Source organism: Desmodus rotundus, chromosome 9, assembly GCF_022682495.2.
Source record: "Desmodus rotundus isolate HL8 chromosome 9, HLdesRot8A.1, whole genome shotgun sequence".
NCBI classification, from domain to species: domain Eukaryota; kingdom Metazoa; phylum Chordata; class Mammalia; order Chiroptera; family Phyllostomidae; genus Desmodus; species Desmodus rotundus.
The window spans coordinates 73,040,956-73,062,428 of record NC_071395.1 but is presented as its reverse complement, the minus strand read 5'-3'; the positions used below and the strand labels follow the sequence as shown (position 1 = coordinate 73,062,428).

At 44.8% G+C, this 21,473-nt stretch overlaps 1 protein-coding gene across 1 annotated transcript; it reads left to right on the top strand.

The window, feature by feature from the left end:
• Positions 1-876: 876 nt before the first annotated feature.
• Positions 877-21,186, top strand: DHX33 (DEAH-box helicase 33). The gene is made up of 12 exons (XM_024565170.3): positions 877-1,323; positions 3,609-3,769; positions 4,629-4,856; positions 5,057-5,227; positions 7,624-7,809; positions 8,489-8,600; positions 9,693-9,852; positions 10,020-10,108; positions 12,098-12,225; positions 12,616-12,819; positions 14,113-14,199; positions 17,526-21,186. Exons 1-12 carry the CDS (start codon positions 1,041-1,043, stop codon positions 17,832-17,834), a joined length of 2,118 nt encoding a protein of 705 aa, XP_024420938.2. The 5' UTR covers positions 877-1,040; the 3' UTR covers positions 17,835-21,186.
• The last annotated feature ends 287 nt before the right edge of the window (positions 21,187-21,473 follow it).

Here is a 21,473-nt window from a genome sequence, read left to right as displayed (position 1 = left end):
ATGGAGAAACTAGTATTAACCTATTTTCCCTGCAGGAGTTCTGAATCTTTTCATTGATTGGTGTTTATGTGATGGGGGTTGGGAAGCACTGTGGAGAACTTCAGAGTCTGGCAGAAATAGTTGGGGAAAAGAAGGGTAAAAAACCATTTTAGTGTCATTAAACTCCCTCTTTCCTTGCTTGTACTGCAGGAGCAGACCACATCCACTGGGATAGTCATTTTCTGAGGAAAATATATGATTGTTAGAGGATGTATCTTAGAATGCTTTCCTCTTCTGCAACACAAAATAATCACCAGTATCCTTTTCAACATTCTAATGTTGTGGCATCTGAATGACTTTAATCTCAGAGGCTCAGTTTCTTTATCTGTAAATTGGGGAAAGCAGTATCTACTATGTAATATAAATTGTCAAGCAAGGTTGTCCAAACTTTTGGCGTCTCTGGGCCACACAGTAAATACACAAACACTAATGAAAACAAAAATAAATCTCAATGTTTTAAGTAACTTTATGATTTTGTATTGGGCCGCATTCATAGCCATCCTGGGGACCCTCCGGCCGCAAGTTGGACAAGCGTGGTAGAGGATTAAATAACGCAATGTTTGTGTATTCCTCATTGATCTTGCAAAATTAAGCACGTTCCTTAAAGAACGAGTATTATTGTGGGCAGAGAAGGGGAAACGCGTGTTTACTAGAACTGGTATTACCGGTACAATAAAACTGAAAGACCGCTTTATTATGCAAGCGGAAGGTCCCGTGCAACCGTACACCCAGTCGTCCTGGGTCATCGCTCCCGGGCTCTTTCCCGCTGTACTGCGGCTGCTCTTCTCCCCGCCCTCCGGAAGTGAAAGCCTACGCAAGCTCCCAGTGCATGCTGGGAGTTGCAGTCCCTTTCCTAAAGGCTCGGTGAGGGCGTGAGGTCTTGGGTGGTCGCCGGGAGCTGCTAGCAGGTGGCGGGAGAGGGGTGGAGCGTGCTGGCTGTCTACACCCGGGAGCTACGAAGCTGCCCGCCGTCGCTCCGCCGGTGGCCGTGCCCCGCCGACATGCCCGAGGAGGCGGGCTTTCCGCCGGCTAAGAGATTCCGGCAGGACTCACGGCCTCCGAGCCACGCCGGGTCCTGCACTCCCTCGAGGCGAGTGGTAATGCTGCTGAGCGCGGGCAGCGGCGGTGGAGGAGGAGGCCGGCGGCGGCAGCCGCCGCTGGCCCAGCCCTCAGCCAGCCCCTACCCCGAGGCTGTGGAGTTCCAGCGCCGGAGCCTGCCCGTCTTCCAGGCGCGGGGGCAACTGTTGGCCCAGCTCCGAAACCTGGACAGCGCCATCCTCATCGGTGAGTGGCCGCGCTGCCAGGTCCTTCCCTGTTCTGGGTTCCTGGCTCTGCGAACACAGTTTTTCTTAGGTGCCTCTCACCGTCTTTCATTAGTTTCTACAACGAACCTAACCGCCTTTTCTGGGCCAGGCCCGGAGAGGGGCCGCGGAGTCGGATAGGAGGTGCTCACAGCCGGGTGGGAGTGACCGAGGTGTTAGGCAGAGACCCCCCTTCAGTGTGAAAGGGTAGAAGGGCATACCGGGGGCTTTGGGAACTTAGAAGGGTGAACTGAGCCTGTCTGGGAGGAGGGGGCGGGGGAGATGCTTCCCAAGGGAGGTAGGTATTCAACGCCAAGGGGAAGTCTTCTGCGTGACAGACCACGTGGAGGCGAGAAACAGTCCGGTCTGAGGGGAATTACAATAGTAATTCCTGGTGCATGAACTAAAAGGCGGATTTGTGAATTGGCAACTGATTATAAGGAGCTGTGATGGCCAACGTTTAAGTCAGGAGCTTCTGAAGGACCGACGGGATGAGCCTCCAAAGAGGAGGAGACCCAGAAGAGCCTACAGTCAAAGCAACTTCAGAGTTACAAGAAAAGGGGAGTGAACAGATGCAACATTGAGATCCAGTAATATATGGACCCCCAAAATGCCCACTGGGTTTGGATGCAAGGTACTGGCTGTGGATCCCATTGAGTTCTGTTGCAGCCCAGCTGTGGGTAGGAGCTGATTTGTCACTGGGCTGAGGAATAAGAGGTGAGGGAATGAAGGTAGTGGGAGCAGGTTTCGGTTTTGAGGGAAAAAAAAGAGGGGGCCGAGAGGAACTTGCAAGTATGTCTTCATAGAATGAGTGGAAGAACTCAGTAGGGACGGAGGCTGAAGATGGAAAGTGGGCACTAGTAGAGCCGAGGTCAAGGGGCATGGGCAAGGGGGGCACTTGGCAACAGGGCTAGAAGCAGAATTGGTCTTTTATGCAATGAAGGATGTCCAAGAGGCTGGGGGGCTGGAGAAAGGAGGCGAGAGTGGGTGTGACTGCAGAAAAGCTTACAAGGAGAGGAAGAGGAGATTACATTTGAGGACTTCTCTTTTTCAATGAAATAGGCCCAGGAGCTCTGCTGAGAAAGGGAGTTGCAGGACCTCAAGTAGGCCCTTGGGGAGGATGAGGACAGAGGACAGGCTGCAAAAGCAAGAAAAGGACCGATGTTAGTGCTGGTGCCCAGGGGCATTTGGCCCCACTACAAACTCAGGTCCTCATCTGCACAGTTGGGTCGTTTTGCTTTATCAGTGCTCAGTTTCCTGCGGTAGGAGCAGAAGAGATAGACAGGGAGACATTGATCCGAGTTTGGAGTTTTGCCTGGTGGATTCAGCAGGAGGAGTGCAGAATAACCAAATTCTTAGTCTGTGATCTTGGCTAGAACTGGAAGAATGAGCAGTCAGAGGGGAGAAAATGGAAGAATAATGGGACTGTAGGAATATGAGGTCAAAGAGGTGTAGTCGTAGCAAAGGGGGAAAAGTGTACAGGTTTACTGAGTTCTTTGTTCTCAGTAGGTACTGCTAAAGGAACCCACGAGGGAGAAGATAACATTGGGCACTTACTATATGCAGGATATTCAAGTACATGGAAGTGACAGACAGCCCTCTGCCCTCCAGAAGCTTCTGGGACTGGAGAGGATAGAAATGTTTAAATACTTCCAGACAGTGTAGGGTGGTCAGCTGGAAGGGGGTTGAACGAGGCACTACGGAGCACAGCGGAAGCTGCCAGCACAGCCCCAGGGGAGAGAGTTTAGGTCTGACACATGCTGTAGAGGTCTCCAGGCAGACATCACGAGAGTGGGGGCAAAGGCAGAGAGTAGGGAATGGTGAGGAGTTTGTTATGGCTGCCGTGTATGAAAGGATGCCCTGTGTCACAACATACAAATCTCACCCAACATTGTATTTCATTTTATGTTTTTATTATACCTATTGTTGAGCGTTTATATTTCCATTTATTTGCCTTTGTGAACGAAGTAGAATAAAACATCTCTGAAGCTATACATTTATATACATCTTTAATTATTTCCTTAGAATCAGTTCCTGCAAGTGGAATTGTAGGTCAAAGGGAATAAACATTTTAAAGATTTTTCTGATAAATTTGGCTTTCTGAGAATCAATTCCAATAAACACTCCACCAACAAAGTGTGAGTATCGGGTTCCTGTGACTATATCAACTTAGAGCATTTTCTTTTATCTTTTTCTTTAGACTTTGATACTTTTGTTTGGTGAAATTTGTTTCAGCGTGTATTTAGATGAGACTTTTTTCTTTCCTAGGGGAAACTGGCTCTGGGAAAACGACTCAGACCCCTCAGTACCTCTACGAAGCGGGGATTGGCCGCCAGGGCATCATCGCTGTGACTCAGCCTCGTCGTGTGGCTGCCATCTCTCTTGCTACTAGAGTCTCAGATGAGAAGAGAACTGAACTTGGGAAGCTGGTACCTAATTTCCTCCTTTACGAACGTTTCTCCCTCCCCTGCCATTTACTTTTCTGAACAAGCTTTCCTATACATAGTCAGCTTCTTTCTTGCCACAATCATGCAAGCCTATCTCATAGTTCTTCACCAGTTCCTAAGAGATCACAGGGTCTGGCGGGCTATCAGTCCAATTTGCTTTGCTTTCAAAATCTGTTGGCAAGTTGGATAAATTAGTTGTTTTCCTCAAGCATTTTTTAAAAATTTTTTATTTATTAATTTTTAGAGAGAGAGGGAGACATCGATTTGTTGTTCCACTTGTTGGTGCATTCATTGGTTGCTTCTTGTATGTGCCCCGACCAGAGATCAAACCCGCAACCTTGGCATATCAGGACGATGCTCTAACCCACTGAGCTATCGGGCCAGGGTTTTCTTGAGTGTTTTTAAGGCTTCAGTAATCTCTGTTAAGTCTCTTATATCTTTCTAGAAAAATTGTAAGCATTTTCCAGCATATATGTGGGTATTGAGAATGAGTCCCAGACCTGTATATAAAGTCAAATTTATTTGTGTATACGTGTGTGTTTATGCATTTCACTTAAAAACATCTTGGACATCTCTTCATATGTGTACATAGCTTCACTTGAAACTATTAAGTAGCTGAAAGTAGGAGGCTAGTTTTAAATTCTTGGTCATGCTTATTATAATTGCAGTTAAAGGAACATGTCCATTGTCCGTGTCAGCCACTGGACTGCTTGCTGACGGGGGAGCAGGGCAGGGTCGGTACGAGTCTTGTTCACCATGGTAGCGCAAGTGCCTGGCACAGTGCTGGTTGCATAGTGGGTGTTCAACACATGTTTGATGAATGAATAATTTCTCCACACAGGTTGGCTATACAGTGCGCTTTGATGATGTCACCTCAGAAGATACCAGGATCAAGTTCCTGACAGATGGCATGCTTCTGCGAGAAGCAATTTCAGACTCCCTGCTTCGGAAGTATAGCTGTGTGATTTTGGATGAAGCCCACGAACGGACTATCCACACAGATGTGCTTTTTGGAGTGGTGAAGGCTGCACAGAAGAGGCGAAAGGAGCTGGGAAAATTGCCACTCAAAGTAGGTGTAGCACGTGCGAGGAAGAGGGCCTGCATTTGTTCCTAAGTGTGTTCTCCTTTGCCCCTTCTGCTTCAGAGTTGTGGACAAAGTTAACCATAATGGGAGTGGCACGGGCTTCTTCACCTGCTTTCAGATCTTGGGAGGGACAAAGAATGGCTATCGCAGTGTTCGTTTCCCACCTTCGTCTTCGTTGTACCTAGGTGATTGTGATGTCAGCTACAATGGATGTGGACCTGTTCTCTCAGTACTTCAATGGAGCCCCTGTCCTCTACCTGGAGGGTCGGCAGCATCCAATCCAGATTTTTTACACCAGACAGCCTCAGCCCGATTACCTGCACGCTGCACTCGTCTCAGTCTTCCAGATTCACCAGGTATGGGATGGGGTGCTGACTCCTGAAAAGGTCTGTTTTACTTTACAGTTGATAGAGTATTCAGCCTTGAAAAGAAAAGCTACTGAATGAAACAGCTTGATGAGCCATGCCATTAAGATGAGTCGGGAATTCCTTTTCCATGTCCAGGTTTTTATCCTTTTTTCAGTATCTCTTATTTTCTCTAAAAATAATTTAACTCTGACTGGCATCTTTCCTCAGCTAAGCCAGAAAACTTCCATAGGTGAGAACAGAGGCTTACAAACATTTTTTTTTTAATCATAACCCCCAGTAAGAACCACCAGTACACTGAATTTAGTCTCATAAAACACTGCCTCCTTTGCTACACGTGAGGTTTTCTGCTATTTTCTACCTCATATTAAAAAAATGAGTTGGGCCCTGGTTGGTGTGTCTCAGTGGCTTGAGTGCCAGCCTGTGAACTGAAACGTCACTGGTTCAATTCCCAGTCAGGGCACATGCCTGGGTTGAGGGCCCGGTCCCTGGTTGTGAGAGGCAGCCAGCTGATGATTCTCTCACACATTGATGTTTCTCTTCCTTCCCTCTCTCCAAAAAACAAGTCTTAAAAAAAAAAGTTTGGATTGACTCAATAATGGGTTCCAATTTAGAATTTTCTTTAAAAAGAAAAAATCTGTATTATAGAAATGTTTCAAAATCTCTTCTCATTTTATTAAACATTCACTTAAAATTTGAGTGAGTAAATCACCTCAGTTTTGTTTAATTTGTATAAAATTGACTTTTTACCTTCCCTTTAGCTTTCTAAAAAATCTAGAGGCAAACTTTTTAAAATTAATTTTATTTATTTATTTATTTATTTTTAGAGACAGGGGGAGGGAGGGAGAAAGAGAGTGAGAAACATCATTGTGTGGTTGCCTCTCGCACGTCCCCTACTGGTGACCTGGCCCGCAGCCCAGCCACAGCCCAGGCACATGCCCTGACTGGGAATCGAACCGGAGACCCTTTGGTTCTCAGGCCAGCATTCAATCCCCTGAGCCACACCAGCCAGGGTTAAAATTCATTTTTATTTTAACCTAAGCAATGCACATGCGGTTTGAAGTGTAAAGAGTTAAGTGGTTAATTCTAAAAGGCTCATAAAAAACCCTAGCAGTTACTTTTATTTCCTCATCCTAGATCCTGCTCTTTATAGTAACCACTTTCAAATTTTAGCTATTTCCCCTGGATATTACCTTAGTTTTTCTAAAATAACCTGTTGATACTAATATTAGGCATTATGTGTTAATTTCTTACCATGGTAGATGAGGATTTAGAAATACCCCTCCTCTACCTCTTGCTTCTCTCCTTCATCCTCTCAACATAGTTATATCAAAATATGTTTTGAGTCAATTACCGGTATTTACAATATTATGTCCCTGCATTGCTAGCAGCGCACCATCTCAGTGCCTCGTTCCTGGTACACACAGTTGTATGTTTTCTATGTATGTATGGCTAATTTTGCCCCAGGTGTTCCAAAGTCTGCAATATGCCAATCATGAATATATTTGTTATGTGTTCAAACCTATTCCACTTTTCCCAGAGTCCTTTATGCTGCTTTTCTGCTCAGAATAGATTGCGCTCCTGGGCTGCTGTGTAGTTGTTGTCCTGGCTCTTCCCTTTGCCATCCTCCTGTGTTGAATCCCATTATGGCACCCCGTCTCTTCCCTGACTCCTGGCTGCATCAGGTCGAGAGTGGGCCTAGGAGCTTTAACCACACTGTACTCAGACTTTGAGCCAATCCCTGACTTTTCACCCTCCCACAACCCACCTCTGCATTGCACCCAAGTCCTGAGCCTTTCTGGCTTCTCCAGGGAAATCGGTACGGCACTCGTAGCTATTCCCTTTGGCAGGCACCCTGATTGGAATTCCCCCTGCCCAGCCAAGTCCTTCACGCCCTTCCCCCTCTCTTTTACCTTTCAGAAATGGGTTGAAACTTCCATCCTTTTCTTCTCTTGTCTTTGTCTTTCTGGGCTCGTACCTTTATTGTCATCTTGATACTATTTGAAGAAGGTCAATCTGCCTTGTTTAACTCACTTCCAAAAGCTAACCTGAGGTGAGGCTTTTTCATGAATGATGGCTTTGATGAGTTCTCATACTGATGATATTTCAACACTGTTTTAGAGTGTATCCTGTCTGTGTGTACCTCTGAACAGTTTTCCTGTTGCTACTGGGCTAAAAATATATGTATATATTTACATATATACATATAGTCATTATTATTAAACATTTTTTAATTGTTTTGTCATCAAAATAAATACATACAAAACAAAACAAGCACTTTACAAATACATCTGAACAGACTTCAAAGAAAGATTAGGTGAATGAGTGTGTTAACACTTGGCTGTTCTTCCATTTGCAATAGTAATCCCACTTTAACTTTTTTATAGGAAGCCCCTTCTTCTCAGGACATCCTGGTCTTCCTCACTGGTCAGGAGGAAATTGAAGCAATGAGCAAGACCTGCCGAGACATTGCAAAGCACCTCCCGGATGGCTGCCCCTCCATGCTGGTCCTTCCTCTGTATGCCTCCCTGCCCTATGCCCAGCAGCTCCGTGTCTTCCAAGGGGCCCCAAAAGTGAGTGCACCACCTCCTCTGTCAGCCCCTCCCTGGGGGGCCTATGGGTGTGCCTGTCACCAGACTCCAGATATGGACTGTACGGAATGGGGTGCTCAGGCACCAGATACATAGCTAAAAAGCTGCAGGAATATAACACGTAGCTACAGATGCAGCTTGCTCATGTTAAGAACAGGGAAACAGTTGTCAGGATGAAAGAGAGTGCACAGGCAAAAGCTAAGAGGCAAATGAGTGACTCTTGTAAGGTCCAGCATAACAAGCCGCATGTGTCCGTGGGCATTTATTGGGGGCCCGTACTGTGCCAGGCACTGTGCTGACATTTCATACACACTGTCTCTCATCTTCTCAAGAAGTGGCAAGGTAGGTTATGACCCCATTTTATAAACACGGAGGCCCAGAGAAGTGAAGTGACAGTTGCTCAAAGCGTACACAGGAAGTACCTGGCCCCGCCCACATCTACCTGCATCTGAATCTTGGGCCTGTCCCGCTACATCTCATCGCCTCAGAATGAGCTTTTAAGACAGTTTAATGACCCACCCAGTTTAACGGCCATCAATATTAATAACAGAGTCATCCTTTCTTTATCATGAGTGAATTATGGAAATTAATGGTGAGGAATATGTTTTAAAACTTCTGAATCATATGTGTGTCATACGGCTTTTTGGTTTTCTTCTTTTAGGGCTATCGCAAAGTGATCATTTCAACCAACATCGCTGAAACCTCCATAACCATTACAGGAATAAAATACGTAGTTGACACGGGCATGGTTAAAGCAAAGAAGTATAACCCTGGTGAGAATTTGTAGCTCATGATGTCTCTTCTGCGTGTCGTGAGCAACCACGGAGTTTCCTGAAGTCCCACAGCTTCCCCACAATGGGCATTTCATGTTTGTGACTAACTGAGATTTGGGTGGCAGGCACCAAAAGTGAGACTGTCCAGAAGCAGGTCCAGGAAGGAGACCTGAGGCAGGAATGTGAGACGGGAAGGCAGGGTAGAAAGAGAAGGTGAGGTTTAACAAACTTGGAAGCAGAGAGGCTCAGGAACGAGGTCTGAAACCCTGTCAGCAGTTGGGTGAGAATGGTGGCAGCTGGATCCCGTATCAACGGCTCTCATCAGCAGTCATATTTGAGCGTGGTTGGGTGGAGCTCCAGGTTTCCCCAGATTCCCTAGGCTGGGTGGGGCACTAGCTGTTTCCCGAGTATGTTCAGTGGGAAGCTTGCTTCAGTCATTGTTCTTCATGTCTGTTTTGTGCCTTGCTTTATTCTGCAGAGGAATCGAGGCAGCTGAAATCATCATTCCCATGTATTTAATTGAAATGCACTGCCCTTAGAACATGTGACAGGGCTTGGCTCTCCAGTGCCTGGCGCAGAGTACACCTTTATCCAGCAGATTTGTCTCATTAACTCCTAGGAGTAACAACATCAAATTGTCTCTCTTCTGTGGCAGAGGTGGAAGGGAGGATACAGTGTACAGCTACTGGAGGCATCTCATTTCTGAGCCATTGATGGATAGGGTGACAGCCATCCTGCTTTGCCAGAGACTGTGCTGGTTTTATCACTGAAGGTCCCAAGTCCTGGGCCAGCTGGGGTGGTTGTCACCCTATGTTCTAAGCCAGAGCTCTGCAATTTGCTCTCCTGAACCCCTGCTACAAGCATAAAGTTTTTCTGATGTTTTAATAACAGATTTCATACTTTGTCCACTACAAGGCCTCATTTCACTACAAAACAGTCTGGTTTTGTGCTTTCCAGTTTAGCCTTGAGTTTTTCAGGACTTGGTGTATTACAGAAAAGATCACTGGTGTTCTAAGGAATGCTTTGTTTTGTCCACACTGTGGAAAGTTTATGTGATGAGCGAGGCACTGATGTGGGCCCTTCTCCCTCCAGACAGTGGTCTGGAACTGTTAGCTGTGCAGCGGGTGTCAAAGACCCAGGCCTGGCAACGCACAGGACGTGCTGGCAGAGAGGACAGTGGCATCTGTTACCGGCTGTACACAGAGGATGAGTTTGAGAAGTTTGAGAAGATGACCGTGCCGGAGATCCAAAGGTGGGCCCAAGGTGCCCCTGCACCCCTGCCATCTGTCCCCCCATCTCCCTTTCCTGCTTGCTGAGGTCTTCCCAGAGCTGCGTTCTAACACTCCTCAGTGGATGGCTCTGACCCACTGGCTGGAGGACCAAGGCGAGTGAACAGCGCACGTCCCTCACTCTTCATAGGTGTAACCTGGCGAGCGTGATGCTGCAGCTGCTAGCGATGAAAGTCCCCAACGTGCTCACCTTTGACTTCATGTCCAAACCATCTCCCGGTGAGTGGCCTCTTCAGTGGAGTGGACAGTGCCCAAGTAGGCAAACAACAGCATGTGGACTCTCAAAAGTATTTTAGAGGTCTCTTTGGTTTAACCTGGTGCAGAACAGCTCTGGCTGCCAGAATAGTACCTCAGAATCACAAAAGGACAGATTCAGAGCCATCAGCACCTTCCCAGGGCAGAAACAGTGGCTTCCTAGAGGGACTCCCAATTGGTTCCTGGACCATAGGAGCCTTTGAAAGTAGTCAAGGGGGTCCAAGGGTTGTGCAGAGATTGTACTTCTGCCAGCAAATGGACTGAAAAGGTCAAGTTTTTTTGCTTTTGACTGGCGTTTGATCAGTTCCTCTCCTTCACTGATCTCTCCATAAGGAAGAAGTAATTGGGATCTTCCTAATGATGGTAGCTCAGCACTTGATATCTCTTCAACACATGATTTTCCTTTTCTTTTTTTCTCTCTCCTTATTAAGTGAAGAAATTCAATTTTCTTTTTTTTCTTTTTCTTTCTTTCTTTTTATAGAGAGGGGAAGGAGGGGTGAAAGAGAGGGAGAGAAACATCAGTGTGTGGTTGCCTCTCATGTGCCCACCACTGGGGACCTGGCCTGCGACCCCGGCATGTGCTCTGACTGGGATTTGAACCAGGAACCCTTTGGTTCACAGGCCGACACTCAATCCACTGAGCCACACCAGCCAGGGCTCAATTTTCTTTTAAAGTAAAAATTGATGAGTATACAAGGGTCCCACCCCTGATCTTCAGGTTCTTAGTTTCCCATCCCTAAAACAACCCCATTAACATGTTCTAGTTGCCTTCTAGAGAAAACACGCATATGCAAGTATGTGTAGTTTTACAATGCTAACAGCAATGCATGCTGTGCGCTAGGTTCTATACCTATTTTTTTCCGGTTTTTCTGAGATATGACATACATCACTGGATAAGTTTAAGGTAACTAGCATAGTAATTTGCCTTACATAGAGTATGAAATAATTACCTCTTATAAGTTTAGTTAGCATCCATTCTCTCATATAGTATAATAAAAAGAGAAAGCAAAAAAGAAAAATACTATATTTTTCTTCATTGCTAAATTCCTGCACACAAAGGAATAGCACATGTGTAAGGTAGAGGGAGCAGTAAAACCAACACGTGTGCGCCCCTCACAGCGGCCTGGACTCCTCCTTGCCACACTCGCTTCCTTCCCACTCCCTCAAGGTAACCACCCTCCCACGCTTTGTTTGTAGTTCTCTTGCTTTTCTATACTGTTATTCTTTGGATGTGTATCCCTGAACAATGTGTTGTTTTCATTTGCATGTTTCTGTGTCATTCTTCAGTAACTTTACGTTTTCATTCATTCTGTTTTGTAAGGTTTCCTTGTGTTGGTGTGTTTTCACCACTCAATGCCATTCCATTCTATGAATAAAGCAAAGTGCACTTTGCCATCTTCCTGTTGACTGAGACATTTGCACACTACTCTTTGCACCTAATACACTTTACAAATTGTTTCCTCTCAGTATGTACACATTTATTACATCTTAGGAGTGCTTTTTTATTCCTTAATAGGCGATGTATTTACACGGCTCTACACTCAAAAAGCATAAAAGAGTGACTAGTAAGCAGTGGCCCTCTCGCCAGGGGGCCCTGGTGTGTCCATGGCTGTGGATGTGTTTCTGGAGATACAGGTCCCTGTCCTTTGTATGAGCTCATCTGTGGGTGAATTCTTTTCTATTTATTTATTTAAAACTTTTTCTTTGTGGGTGAAATTCTTAAGTGTGACATTGCTGGGTTTGAAATTTACATACATATTGACAACTTACCATTCTTTCAAAAGGGAATTGAACTGAAGACAGTGATGTCAGTAACAGCTTTGAAAGCTGTTGGGGACAGTGGTCATTGTGATCTTCGCTGTGGTTTGATCAGTTGTCAAGTTATCAGAAGCACTGAACTAGTTGCAACTTCTTCCTTTGATTTTTGGCTCCTTTTATGACTCTTTTCTTCAGATCATGTTCAGGCGGCCATTGCCCAACTGGACCTGTTGGGTGCTCTTGAACGTAAGGATGACCAGCTTACCCTGACTCCAATTGGAAGAAAGATGGCAGCATTTCCTTTAGAACCCAAATTTGCCAAAGTAAATGATACCCTCTCTTCAGTCCCCTTTCTGTACATTACAGGTTAGCCATCCCAAAGTAGACTTCTAAACCCAGTGCTTCTAGATTAATCTTCACTATTCTCCTACGTAATTATCCACTTTAGCTTTGTGTCTAACACTGATTTATGTTCTGTGTGGGATTAGAACTCATATTAAATCATGAGCCCTACCCACAAGGAATTGGGAATCCTGCGGGAAAGGCGATTGTTTGTTTTACAAAAAAGTCAAGTAACATTAACACACAGGCATGGTTTTAGAAACCTCTGCCCTTTAACCTTAGAAAGGAAGCTGCAAATGCAATATACAGAAATACTGTGTTCAGAAGCTAGGAAGAATTTTGGTAATGTGGTTTATAATTTTGATTTGCAGACCATCCTCCTGTCCCCCAAATTCCACTGTACGGAGGAAATACTGACCATTGTCTCCCTGCTGTCTGTGGACAGTGTTCTCTACAACCCTCCCTCCCGGCGGGATGAGGTGCAGGGCGTCCGGAAGAAGTTCATATCCAGCGAGGGCGATCACATTACCCTGCTCAATATCTACAGGACCTTCAAAAGCATAGGCGGAAATAAGGTGATCCTTGTGTCTTTCCTTTTCTCAAGTGATACCTCTTTTCAGGCATGTGGACCTTCCTTTTTGGCTGAATCATCTAAAGAGCCACAAAAAGAATGTCAGATGTCATTTCAGAGACATCTGTGTACAGGGACGGTACCAGGGAGAAATGTGATTCCTTCCTTTCACTCTGCTTGTGTTTAACTCTTACTTAATGTGGGCAAGTTAGTTCAGTACTTAGTGACCAGTCTCTTAGCTACAAAATGGGTTTTTCCCCACCTGTCCCCGTCTTTGTAGTACTTTTTTGCTTGTATGACATTCCAGTTCTTTGGACCAAGATGGAAAGTGGCAATATATTCTTTCATTTATCAATATAGTCAGTAATTGTGCCATTGTACGTGTGCTTTAACTTTGCATTTTAATGCAGTTAATTAAAGGAAAAAAGCCACCACCCACTTTTAGCAGCTGTGAGCATTTTGCTCTATTTGTCTCTCCCTGTGTAAACACTGTCCAGATGTGGAAGTGTGTTCCTGTGGGCGAGAGCATCCTTTCACTTCATTGGATACTACAGCTGTTTTCTTCCACTGCCCTGTGGCAGCCTGTTTGTACTTCCAGCACTACAGTGAACACCTGTGCAGGTCTCCTTGTGCACAAGGGGGAGCATTTCTTAGGGACCGACGTTCAGAAGTTGGCCTGCTGGTCTTGGGTAGCTGCATCCAGCTTTACCAGGCTAGCGTGTGGCTCCCCAAAGTTGTCAGCACCTCTGTACTTCCCGTAGTGATGTATAAAAGTGTCCATTTCCACACCCATCTCCAACACTTAGTTGAAATGACGAATTTTGCCAAGTCGATGGATGTGAAATAGTATCTCAACTGTTTAAGTTACTTTGCCTTGATTCCTCAAGAGACTGAGAATCCTTACATAAGTGTATTGGTTACTGGTGATTTCTAGTGAATCTTCTGTGAGCTGTCTGTCCATAGCCTTTGTGCATTTGCTACTGGATTGTTGGTGTTTTCTTACTGATTTATAGGTTTATTTTTTAATATATTCTAGAGGTACTTACCTTTACTAGGTATAGTGATGCAAACCTCTTAGTCTGTAGCATTTTCATGGTGACTTGAGGTAAGAAAATTTTTAGTTTTATTTTTGTTTAAATTATTGATATTTTCCTTTATGGTTTATGCTTTTTGTTAAAGATATTTTTCTATATTTCTGGCAACTGAAGTTTTCCCTCTAAATTCAACTATGTCCTAAAAATTATGTTATTTTCACTATAGAAATGAGAGGATTGTGATCCCTTTTTCTCCTATTCAGGACTGGTGCAAAGAGAATTTTATCAACAGCAAGAATATGATGCTAGTAGCTGAAGTCAGAGCACAGCTGAGGGATATCTGCTTAAAGGTATTCTTTCTTTCTAGCTGTTCTTTGGAGGACTAAGCTGTCACTTTTCTCTAGGTGAAAAAATTTTAATGGCTTATACTAGTGATTACAAAAGAAACTCTTGGTGCAGGAAGATGTAAAAGTAATGAAGAAAGTAAAAGTTACCCACAATTCTCCTCACCATTTTGGTCTGTTTCCTTACAATCCTGCTTTTAAATGTTTTTTTTTTACATACTTAGTTACATTGTATATAATTTATATCCAGTTTCTGTAAACTTTAAAAATATTTTATAATGTTACCAGAATTTGTCCTAAGACTTTTTTTTTAAAAGGATTTTATTTTTAGAAAGAGAGGAAGGGAAGGAGAGAAACATCAGTGTGTGGTTGCCTCCCATGTGTTCCCTACTGGGGACCTGGCCTGCAACCCAGGCATGTGCCCTGACTGGAAATCGAACCGGCGACCCTTTGCTTCACAGGCCCATGCTCAATCCACTGAGCTATACCAGCCAGGGCTTGTCCTAAGATTTTTTTAAGTAGGAATATGTTTATTATTTCCAGGTTATATAAGTAGTGCATAATTATTACAAATTGATACAACGCAGGAAATAGTGATATATAATGTAGAAATTTTCAGTCTCCCATAATCCTGCCCCTCCAAAGATAAATCTCTATTAAGAGTCTGGTATAAATCCTTCTAGAATTTTTTCCTGTGTGTGTACATACACATGGATACATATATAAAATTTTCTTCAGAAAATAAATATGAGCCCAGGCCAGGTAACTCAGTTGGTTAGAGTGTTGTCCTGATGCACCAAGGTTGCAGGTTCGATCCCTGGTCAGGGCACATACAAGAATCAACCAGTGAATGCATAAATAGGTGGAACGACACATCAATGTTTCTCTCTCTAAAATCAATAAATAAATGTAAAAAAAATATGATACACATTTTGTCTGTAGCTCGCTTTTCCCACTTGGTAGACTTCTTGACTACTTAATGGGTCTGGGCTGTCTTTCACTGTCTATGTGTGTGTGTCTCGTTCTCTTTAGTGACCTCATAGCGTTTCATTGCATCCACTGCACTTAACCAAGCCCCGAATGGTGGCGGTTTAGGTGCTGTCATAATGCCCGTCCTCCTGTATAGTATATGTGTGTGGCTTGGTGCGCACAGAATGAATGGTGAATTCATGGATGGTGAATTTAGGTCTTGATAGTGACTGCTAAATCATCCACCAGAAAGTTTTCTCTTTTTTTAAAATTTTTTTTTTTTTAGATTTTTATTTCTTTATCTTTAGAGAGAGAGGAAGGGAAGGGGAAAGACAGGGAGAAAAACATCAACCTGTGGTTTGATGCCTCCTACTGGGGACCTGGCCTGTAACCCAGTCATGTGCCCTAACTGGGAATCGAACTGGTGACCCTTTAGTTTGCAGGCCTGGGCTCAATCCAGTGAGCTACACCAGCCAGGTCGACCAGAAAGTTTTCTGTTAGATTACCTTCCCTCTTAGAGGGCATGATTGCATGACATTCCACATTTTACCTTGGGGGTGAAGGGCAGCTTGTGTCAGCATTTCCTGTTGTTGAGCACGGGAGTGCCCACTGTTTGCTGTCATAACAACTCTGGTGAATGTGTGTGGGTGTCAGGCCGCTTCTGAGACAGCCCTGCAGTGCAGACTCTCTGCACGTTGCTAGGAGCGTTGTCACCTGTACCCAGCCTGTGTCTGATGTCAGTGGCCTCTTGTTAACACTAAAGCTGTTTCTTTTTATAGTAGCCTCATGTGTTCTGATTTTTACACATTTCCCCAAACCCCTCTTGTACTTGAACAGTTTTCCTGACATACCGTCTCAGCTTTGTGAGTCTTCTCAGTTCATCAATAGACAGTAGAAATGGTGCTTCTCGGTTAGTTCTGACTTTAGAAGCTTCAGTGGCTGACCAGGCCTCTTTACAAGCCAGATACTGGTCAAGGTCCTGGAGTCTTACAGACCCACCATTCTAAACACTTTTCATGTGATTGTCATATTTTTAATCCTTACTTCCTCCCTATGGGGTCGATTCAGTTACTATTCCCATTTCACCAGTGATGAGAGTAGAGCCTAAGGAAGTTAAGTAAGTTGCCCCAAATCACCCAGCCAGTGAGTGGTGCAGCTGGCAGCCAGCAAGGAGACACCAGTTAGCTGTAGGGCCCTAGGCTTCTTGGAGGTGGTGATACTGAGCTGACATATGAGGAGTTAGTGTCTTCTTCAAGCCAGAATCAGCTGATTGCAAAGAACAGAACACCCTGAACCACCTTAAAAGGGAAAAGGGGTGGGGGGGTGCATCTCTGGGAACCTGCAGGCAAGAAATAGTCCAGCCCCATAGGAACTGGAATGAAGAACCAGAAAAGGCTAGCAGGAGCAAAGACAGCTTTCTCTGGGCCTGCTTGGCCTCTTGTTTTGGCTGCTTTCTGCATGCTTCCTTCCCGCTTCTCACCTTCTGCCTTAGCACACAAAATGAGGCTGCTTTCCCAAGCCTCCCACTGAAGGCACTAAGAGGGATTGCTCAGATTTCCCACTCTCAGACCCAAATGCCTAGAAGTGAGAAACTGGCCTGTGTGTGTCAGGCAAGTGTGTACACTAGTTGGTTCATCCGTGGCCTGGGGTGTAAGACGACATGACCTGCTTAGCAGGGATAGTAGGGCCAGGAGACTGAGGACTGACACTTCCACTGTGGAGCCAGGGGGGTGGTCTGTCCCCTGGGAGTGCACGTGTGCAGGCACCGTCATGGAATGGGCCTAGGAGAGAGGAGGCAGTTGAGTTTGGAGGACCCAGGATGCTCGGAGGGCTCGTCCACAGCTTCACAATTGGAAGCTCACATCACTTTTCCAGGAGCAGTAGAGACAGTGAAGGCTTTCCAGTGGGTGAGGAATGACTGGAGTTGTGCTATAGGAAGATTATTTGGTGGCATTGTGTAAGACGGATCGGAGGCGGCGGCGATGACATAGTCAAAGTCAGAGGGAAAGGCCTTTCCTTCCAGGAACACCCTGGCAGATATTGCCACGAGGGGGAAGGTGCTGGGTCACCTAACCTGTCTGTGGTTGAGCACCTTCAGTGCCTGTCTCCCTCCTGGTCCGACTCACCCAGGATGAGGTTTCCCTGTTTTCAGTCTGCCCGCCTTCAACTGCACCTCTTCCCCTGCCCATGCTGGTCTCTTGATCTCTAAGGCATGTGAGAAAACCAGCCCTGACTGGCAACACCCACTTAGTTAGGCTTGCAGTGTGGGCTGCATTGTAGGTGCAGCTGCTCCAAATACTGTGCAGTGCTGAGCAGCATTTATGTTGGGGGTCTTTTCCAATTCTCACTTCTTCCTGAAACAGATGTCAATGCCGATCATGTCATCCCGAGGGGACATGGAGAATGTCCGCCGCTGCCTGGCTCACAGCCTCTTCATGAGCACCGCTGAGCTTCAGCCGGACGGTACCTACACCACCACAGACACTCACCAGCCAGTGGCCATCCACCCCTCATCCGTCCTCTTCCACTGCAAGCCTGCCTGCGTCGTGTACACTGAGCTGCTCCACACCAACAAGTGCTACATGCGAGACCTCTGCGTGGTGGACGCCGAGTGGTTGTATGAGGCCGCCCCGGAGTACTTCCGGAGAAAGCTGAGAACCGCCAGAAACTGAGCCACCCCAGGCTGCTGCCCAGGGAGCTGGGACCACAGCCGTCCTCACAGCAGACTTCCTGCCTGGTGCCTAGCGAGGCGGCAGGTTTTAATGTAGCGGAACATGCCCGACTTCCTGGAGCTCGCGGGTGTCTTTCTTTAAACTCCTTAGACTGAGCCATGTAGGCGTGTACCACCATTTATACCTTTGAACCATCAAAATTATGCTTTTGGTTCTTGCTAGGTGACTTTGGCTGATGTAGTTAACTTCTGAGCCTCAGTTTCCTCATGTGCCAAATGGGGTAGGTAATAATACTCATAGGGTTGGGGTCATGAGGTTTGGAGAAAATGAAAGTGCCCAGAGCTGTGCAGCCCACGGTGAACACGCAACGAATTGTTGGCTTGGTGTTACCGCCCTTTCCATGATGTGCACTGAGCACAACAAAATCCCCCAAGTTCTCAAGGCTAAGGGGGACTTTCTAGAAGGGGACCATAGGAGGTCACAGAGTTCAGGTGTTGTCCTTGGATCTATTTTAATGTCTGTCTAAGAAGTTTTTTAATAGAAAACCTAAGAGATTGACATCTGTAGAAGTTTCAGGAGGGAGGTGCTGTTGTCTCTTACCTCATGGCCTGGCCACCCTGACAGAACCCCTCCTCAGGGAGTGGACTCCTGCTGCCTCCAAGCAGAGGGCAGTAAAGGAGTACTTGCAGGCTGCTGAGCTGGGTGTCTTTGGTCTTGGTGCTTCTGTGGCAGGTATCCTCACCTGTCCTTTCAGGAGATGGGGAGGTTTCCTGGGTGAAGGTTGATTTGTATCTTCTGAATCATGTCCAGTATAAATGTGGACAATTGACCTTGGAGGGCCATGGCCTCCAGCATACTCAGTTGATTTTTTCTCTGGAACTGGGTCCACGTAAGTATGAGTGTGAGGAATGACTCCGTGCTACATGTCAGCCATTTCTCTTCTGGCAGGGTCCCTGGTCAGAGGGCTGGTGGGGGAGGCGACAGGGAGTATTGGCTCATCCCATCCACCACATCTGGTGTTTGTATTCCTGCATCGTATTTATTGTCTTTATCTTTTTCCTTCTTTGGAGACAATATGGCTTTGTTACTTCCTGATTCCACCAATCATCACTCCCTAACCCTTAGTTTCTACACTTCTCAGAGGGAATTAGAGGGTCTCCACGATCTCTTCATATTCTCTCTTTTTTTGAGAAGGGAAAAGACATCAAAAGTTCTCCTTAGATATTTAATTATCAAAGATAAATGAATGTCTTGTCCTAGAAGCAGCCAAGATTTAGCCCTTTTAATCTGCTTAATTGGTGTAAACACGTGTGTAGTATTTTGGTCGTTATTTAACAAAGGGAATCATGCAGTTTATGTGCACAGGGCCAAACTAAGAGACCCTTCAGAAACAGCGGGCAGTCTCTTCGCTCTGGACCCAGTGAACTGTGCTCCGGGACTAGCCTGCGGGAGCCCCCCACTCCGGGCCTCATCTCTCCACGTCTGTGTCTGCCAAGTCTGGCCCAGGCTTTCCAGCACTAGCCGTGGCCCTGAGAAGTCAAGCTTTTATCTCAGGGCACTTGTTATTTAATTCTGTTAGAAATATTTATGTTTAGGACAAATAGGATTCAACAGATCCTATATAGCCTATCTCAGCTGTTTTCAACCTTTTTCATTAATGGCACACACAAACTAATTACTAAAATTCTGCAGCACACCAAAAAATACACTTTGCTAATCTGACAAAAAAATAAGTATAATTTTTGTTGTATTGGCTGATGACATTTTTTTTTTATTTGACAACATAAGGAAAAGACTAAATCCTGACTAAATAGGTATTGCATGTTTTAAAAATTCTTGCCCTGGATGGTGTAGCTTAGTGAATTCAGTGCCAGCCTGCAAACCAAAGGGTCACCAGTTCAATTCCCAGCCGGGGCACATGCCTGGGTTGTGGGCCAGGTCCCCAGTGGGGAGCACACAAGAGGCAACCACACACTGATGTTTCTGTCCCTCTCTTTCTCCCTCCCTTTCCCTCTTTCTAAAAATAAATAAAATCTTAAAAAAAAAGTTTGTGGTACACCGGTTGAAGATTGCTGCCCTATCATATCGAATACTTAAGACTTTTAGCTGGTTCTTCCTCAGATTGACTTGTTTTTACTGTTACTGACTTTCTGAAGTGTTTTTCAGATGGTTTTTAAGGTATATTTTTCTCATTTATTTCATAGAGGCCTAGGATGTTCAGCCTGACCTGATAAAAGAAAATACTGTATTTTTAATAAAAATTTCATCATGCTGGTAAAACATTGGGAATGGGGTGATTTATCATGTTCCTCAGCAAAATCTCTTTCTCTGGGGCAAGTAAAACTTAGAATAACTTGTGTCCAATTTAAGTTCCTGAAGAGTTTCTGGAAAATATATATTTTTCTGAGCAGGAATAAGGGATAAATAGCTTTTAAGTAAATGTAAATAGCTTCTAATTAGCTTTAATATTTAATGTTTCTGTACAGAAATATGTTTTATCACTGTAACATTCTGGTAGAGTTTTAATACAATAGTTTTCTATTGGGCTTTTTAAAAAGTTAATTTTTAACATAGCTTCTCAGGGATTAAATCAGATTGGAAAACCCATTCTGAGTCCACACATATTGAGCTGCAGGGGATAGTACATTTTAAACTTAAACTTTCTTAAGAAAGTTAAATGTTTCACAATGATGTTGCAATATAATCTTGAGCTATTTTTTTTCAATTGGTAAAGTCTCTAATGGTGTGATACCTCTTTCCCTCTCTGTGAAGTCCATACCTGGTTGAGTCACTAGCTCCCATGAGCAGGTTCATGTAAATAGATGCACTCCAAGCAGTTGCATGCCTCAGGTGTTGCTTTTCTATTTCTCGTGATTCTGGAGTGTGGGTCAGCCAGAGCAACAGATTTCATTACAGGGAAAGAACTGTAGTGTTCTTTCCTTCTGACACCTGGGCCTTGTTAAGAACCCTTAATGTTGCATCTCTGCTGGTTGTAAAGAGATTCCAGGATGGAGACGAGTTTTTGCTCTGTGGGGTAAACTTTTTTGTACTGTGATACGTAAATCCATTTAATCCAGCTATCAAGAACTGCTTGGAACTGTGGCTAGGCAGCTAAAATACGATTCCGAGAGCCTATACGGGAACACTGCACCTGTGGGGAAGCAAGGATTCCATTATGTTGTATTTGATCAGAATATTATAATTTGCAGAGGGAAAAAACAAGTTGGTTCAGGTTTATGTTGTATTTTGAGGATCTAGTTTTGTTCAAATAGACATAGTTCTATAGAAACATCAGTTCTTGTATGTAATGCTCAAATTTTCACATGACTACCAATTCCATTAAAAGTGAATCTTATACATGATGTGTGACTTTCTTGCATCTCCTTTTCCTTATTTACAGAATGCTCTTTGGAATATATTAAGTATTAATCGTATCTTTGCCACTATTGGGAAAGGCTTGCTTTTTTGGTACCTTGTATATCCTGTGTGTCCTGGTAAGGAAGGAACATCAGTTCTTAGCCTAATTCTGATGTAAGTCATGGCTTCTTACCTCCAGAAAAATACTGCCCCGTCAGAACCTGAGAGCAGGGTTTGGAGGGTTATGGAGAGGAAGGTCGCAGTCATTAACCAGGGTTGCTG

Coding starts and splice junctions, on each gene's coding strand:
- DHX33 (XM_024565170.3), top strand. CDS start 1,041: ATGCCCGAGGAGGCGGGCTTTCCGCCGGCTAAGAGATTCCGGCAGGAC. Junction 7,810..8,488: donor TCTTCCAAGGGGCCCCAAAA/GTGAGTGCACCA, acceptor TTCTTCTTTTAG/GGCTATCGCAAAGTGATCAT. Junction 14,200..17,525: donor TGAGGGATATCTGCTTAAAG/GTATTCTTTCTT, acceptor TTCCTGAAACAG/ATGTCAATGCCGATCATGTC.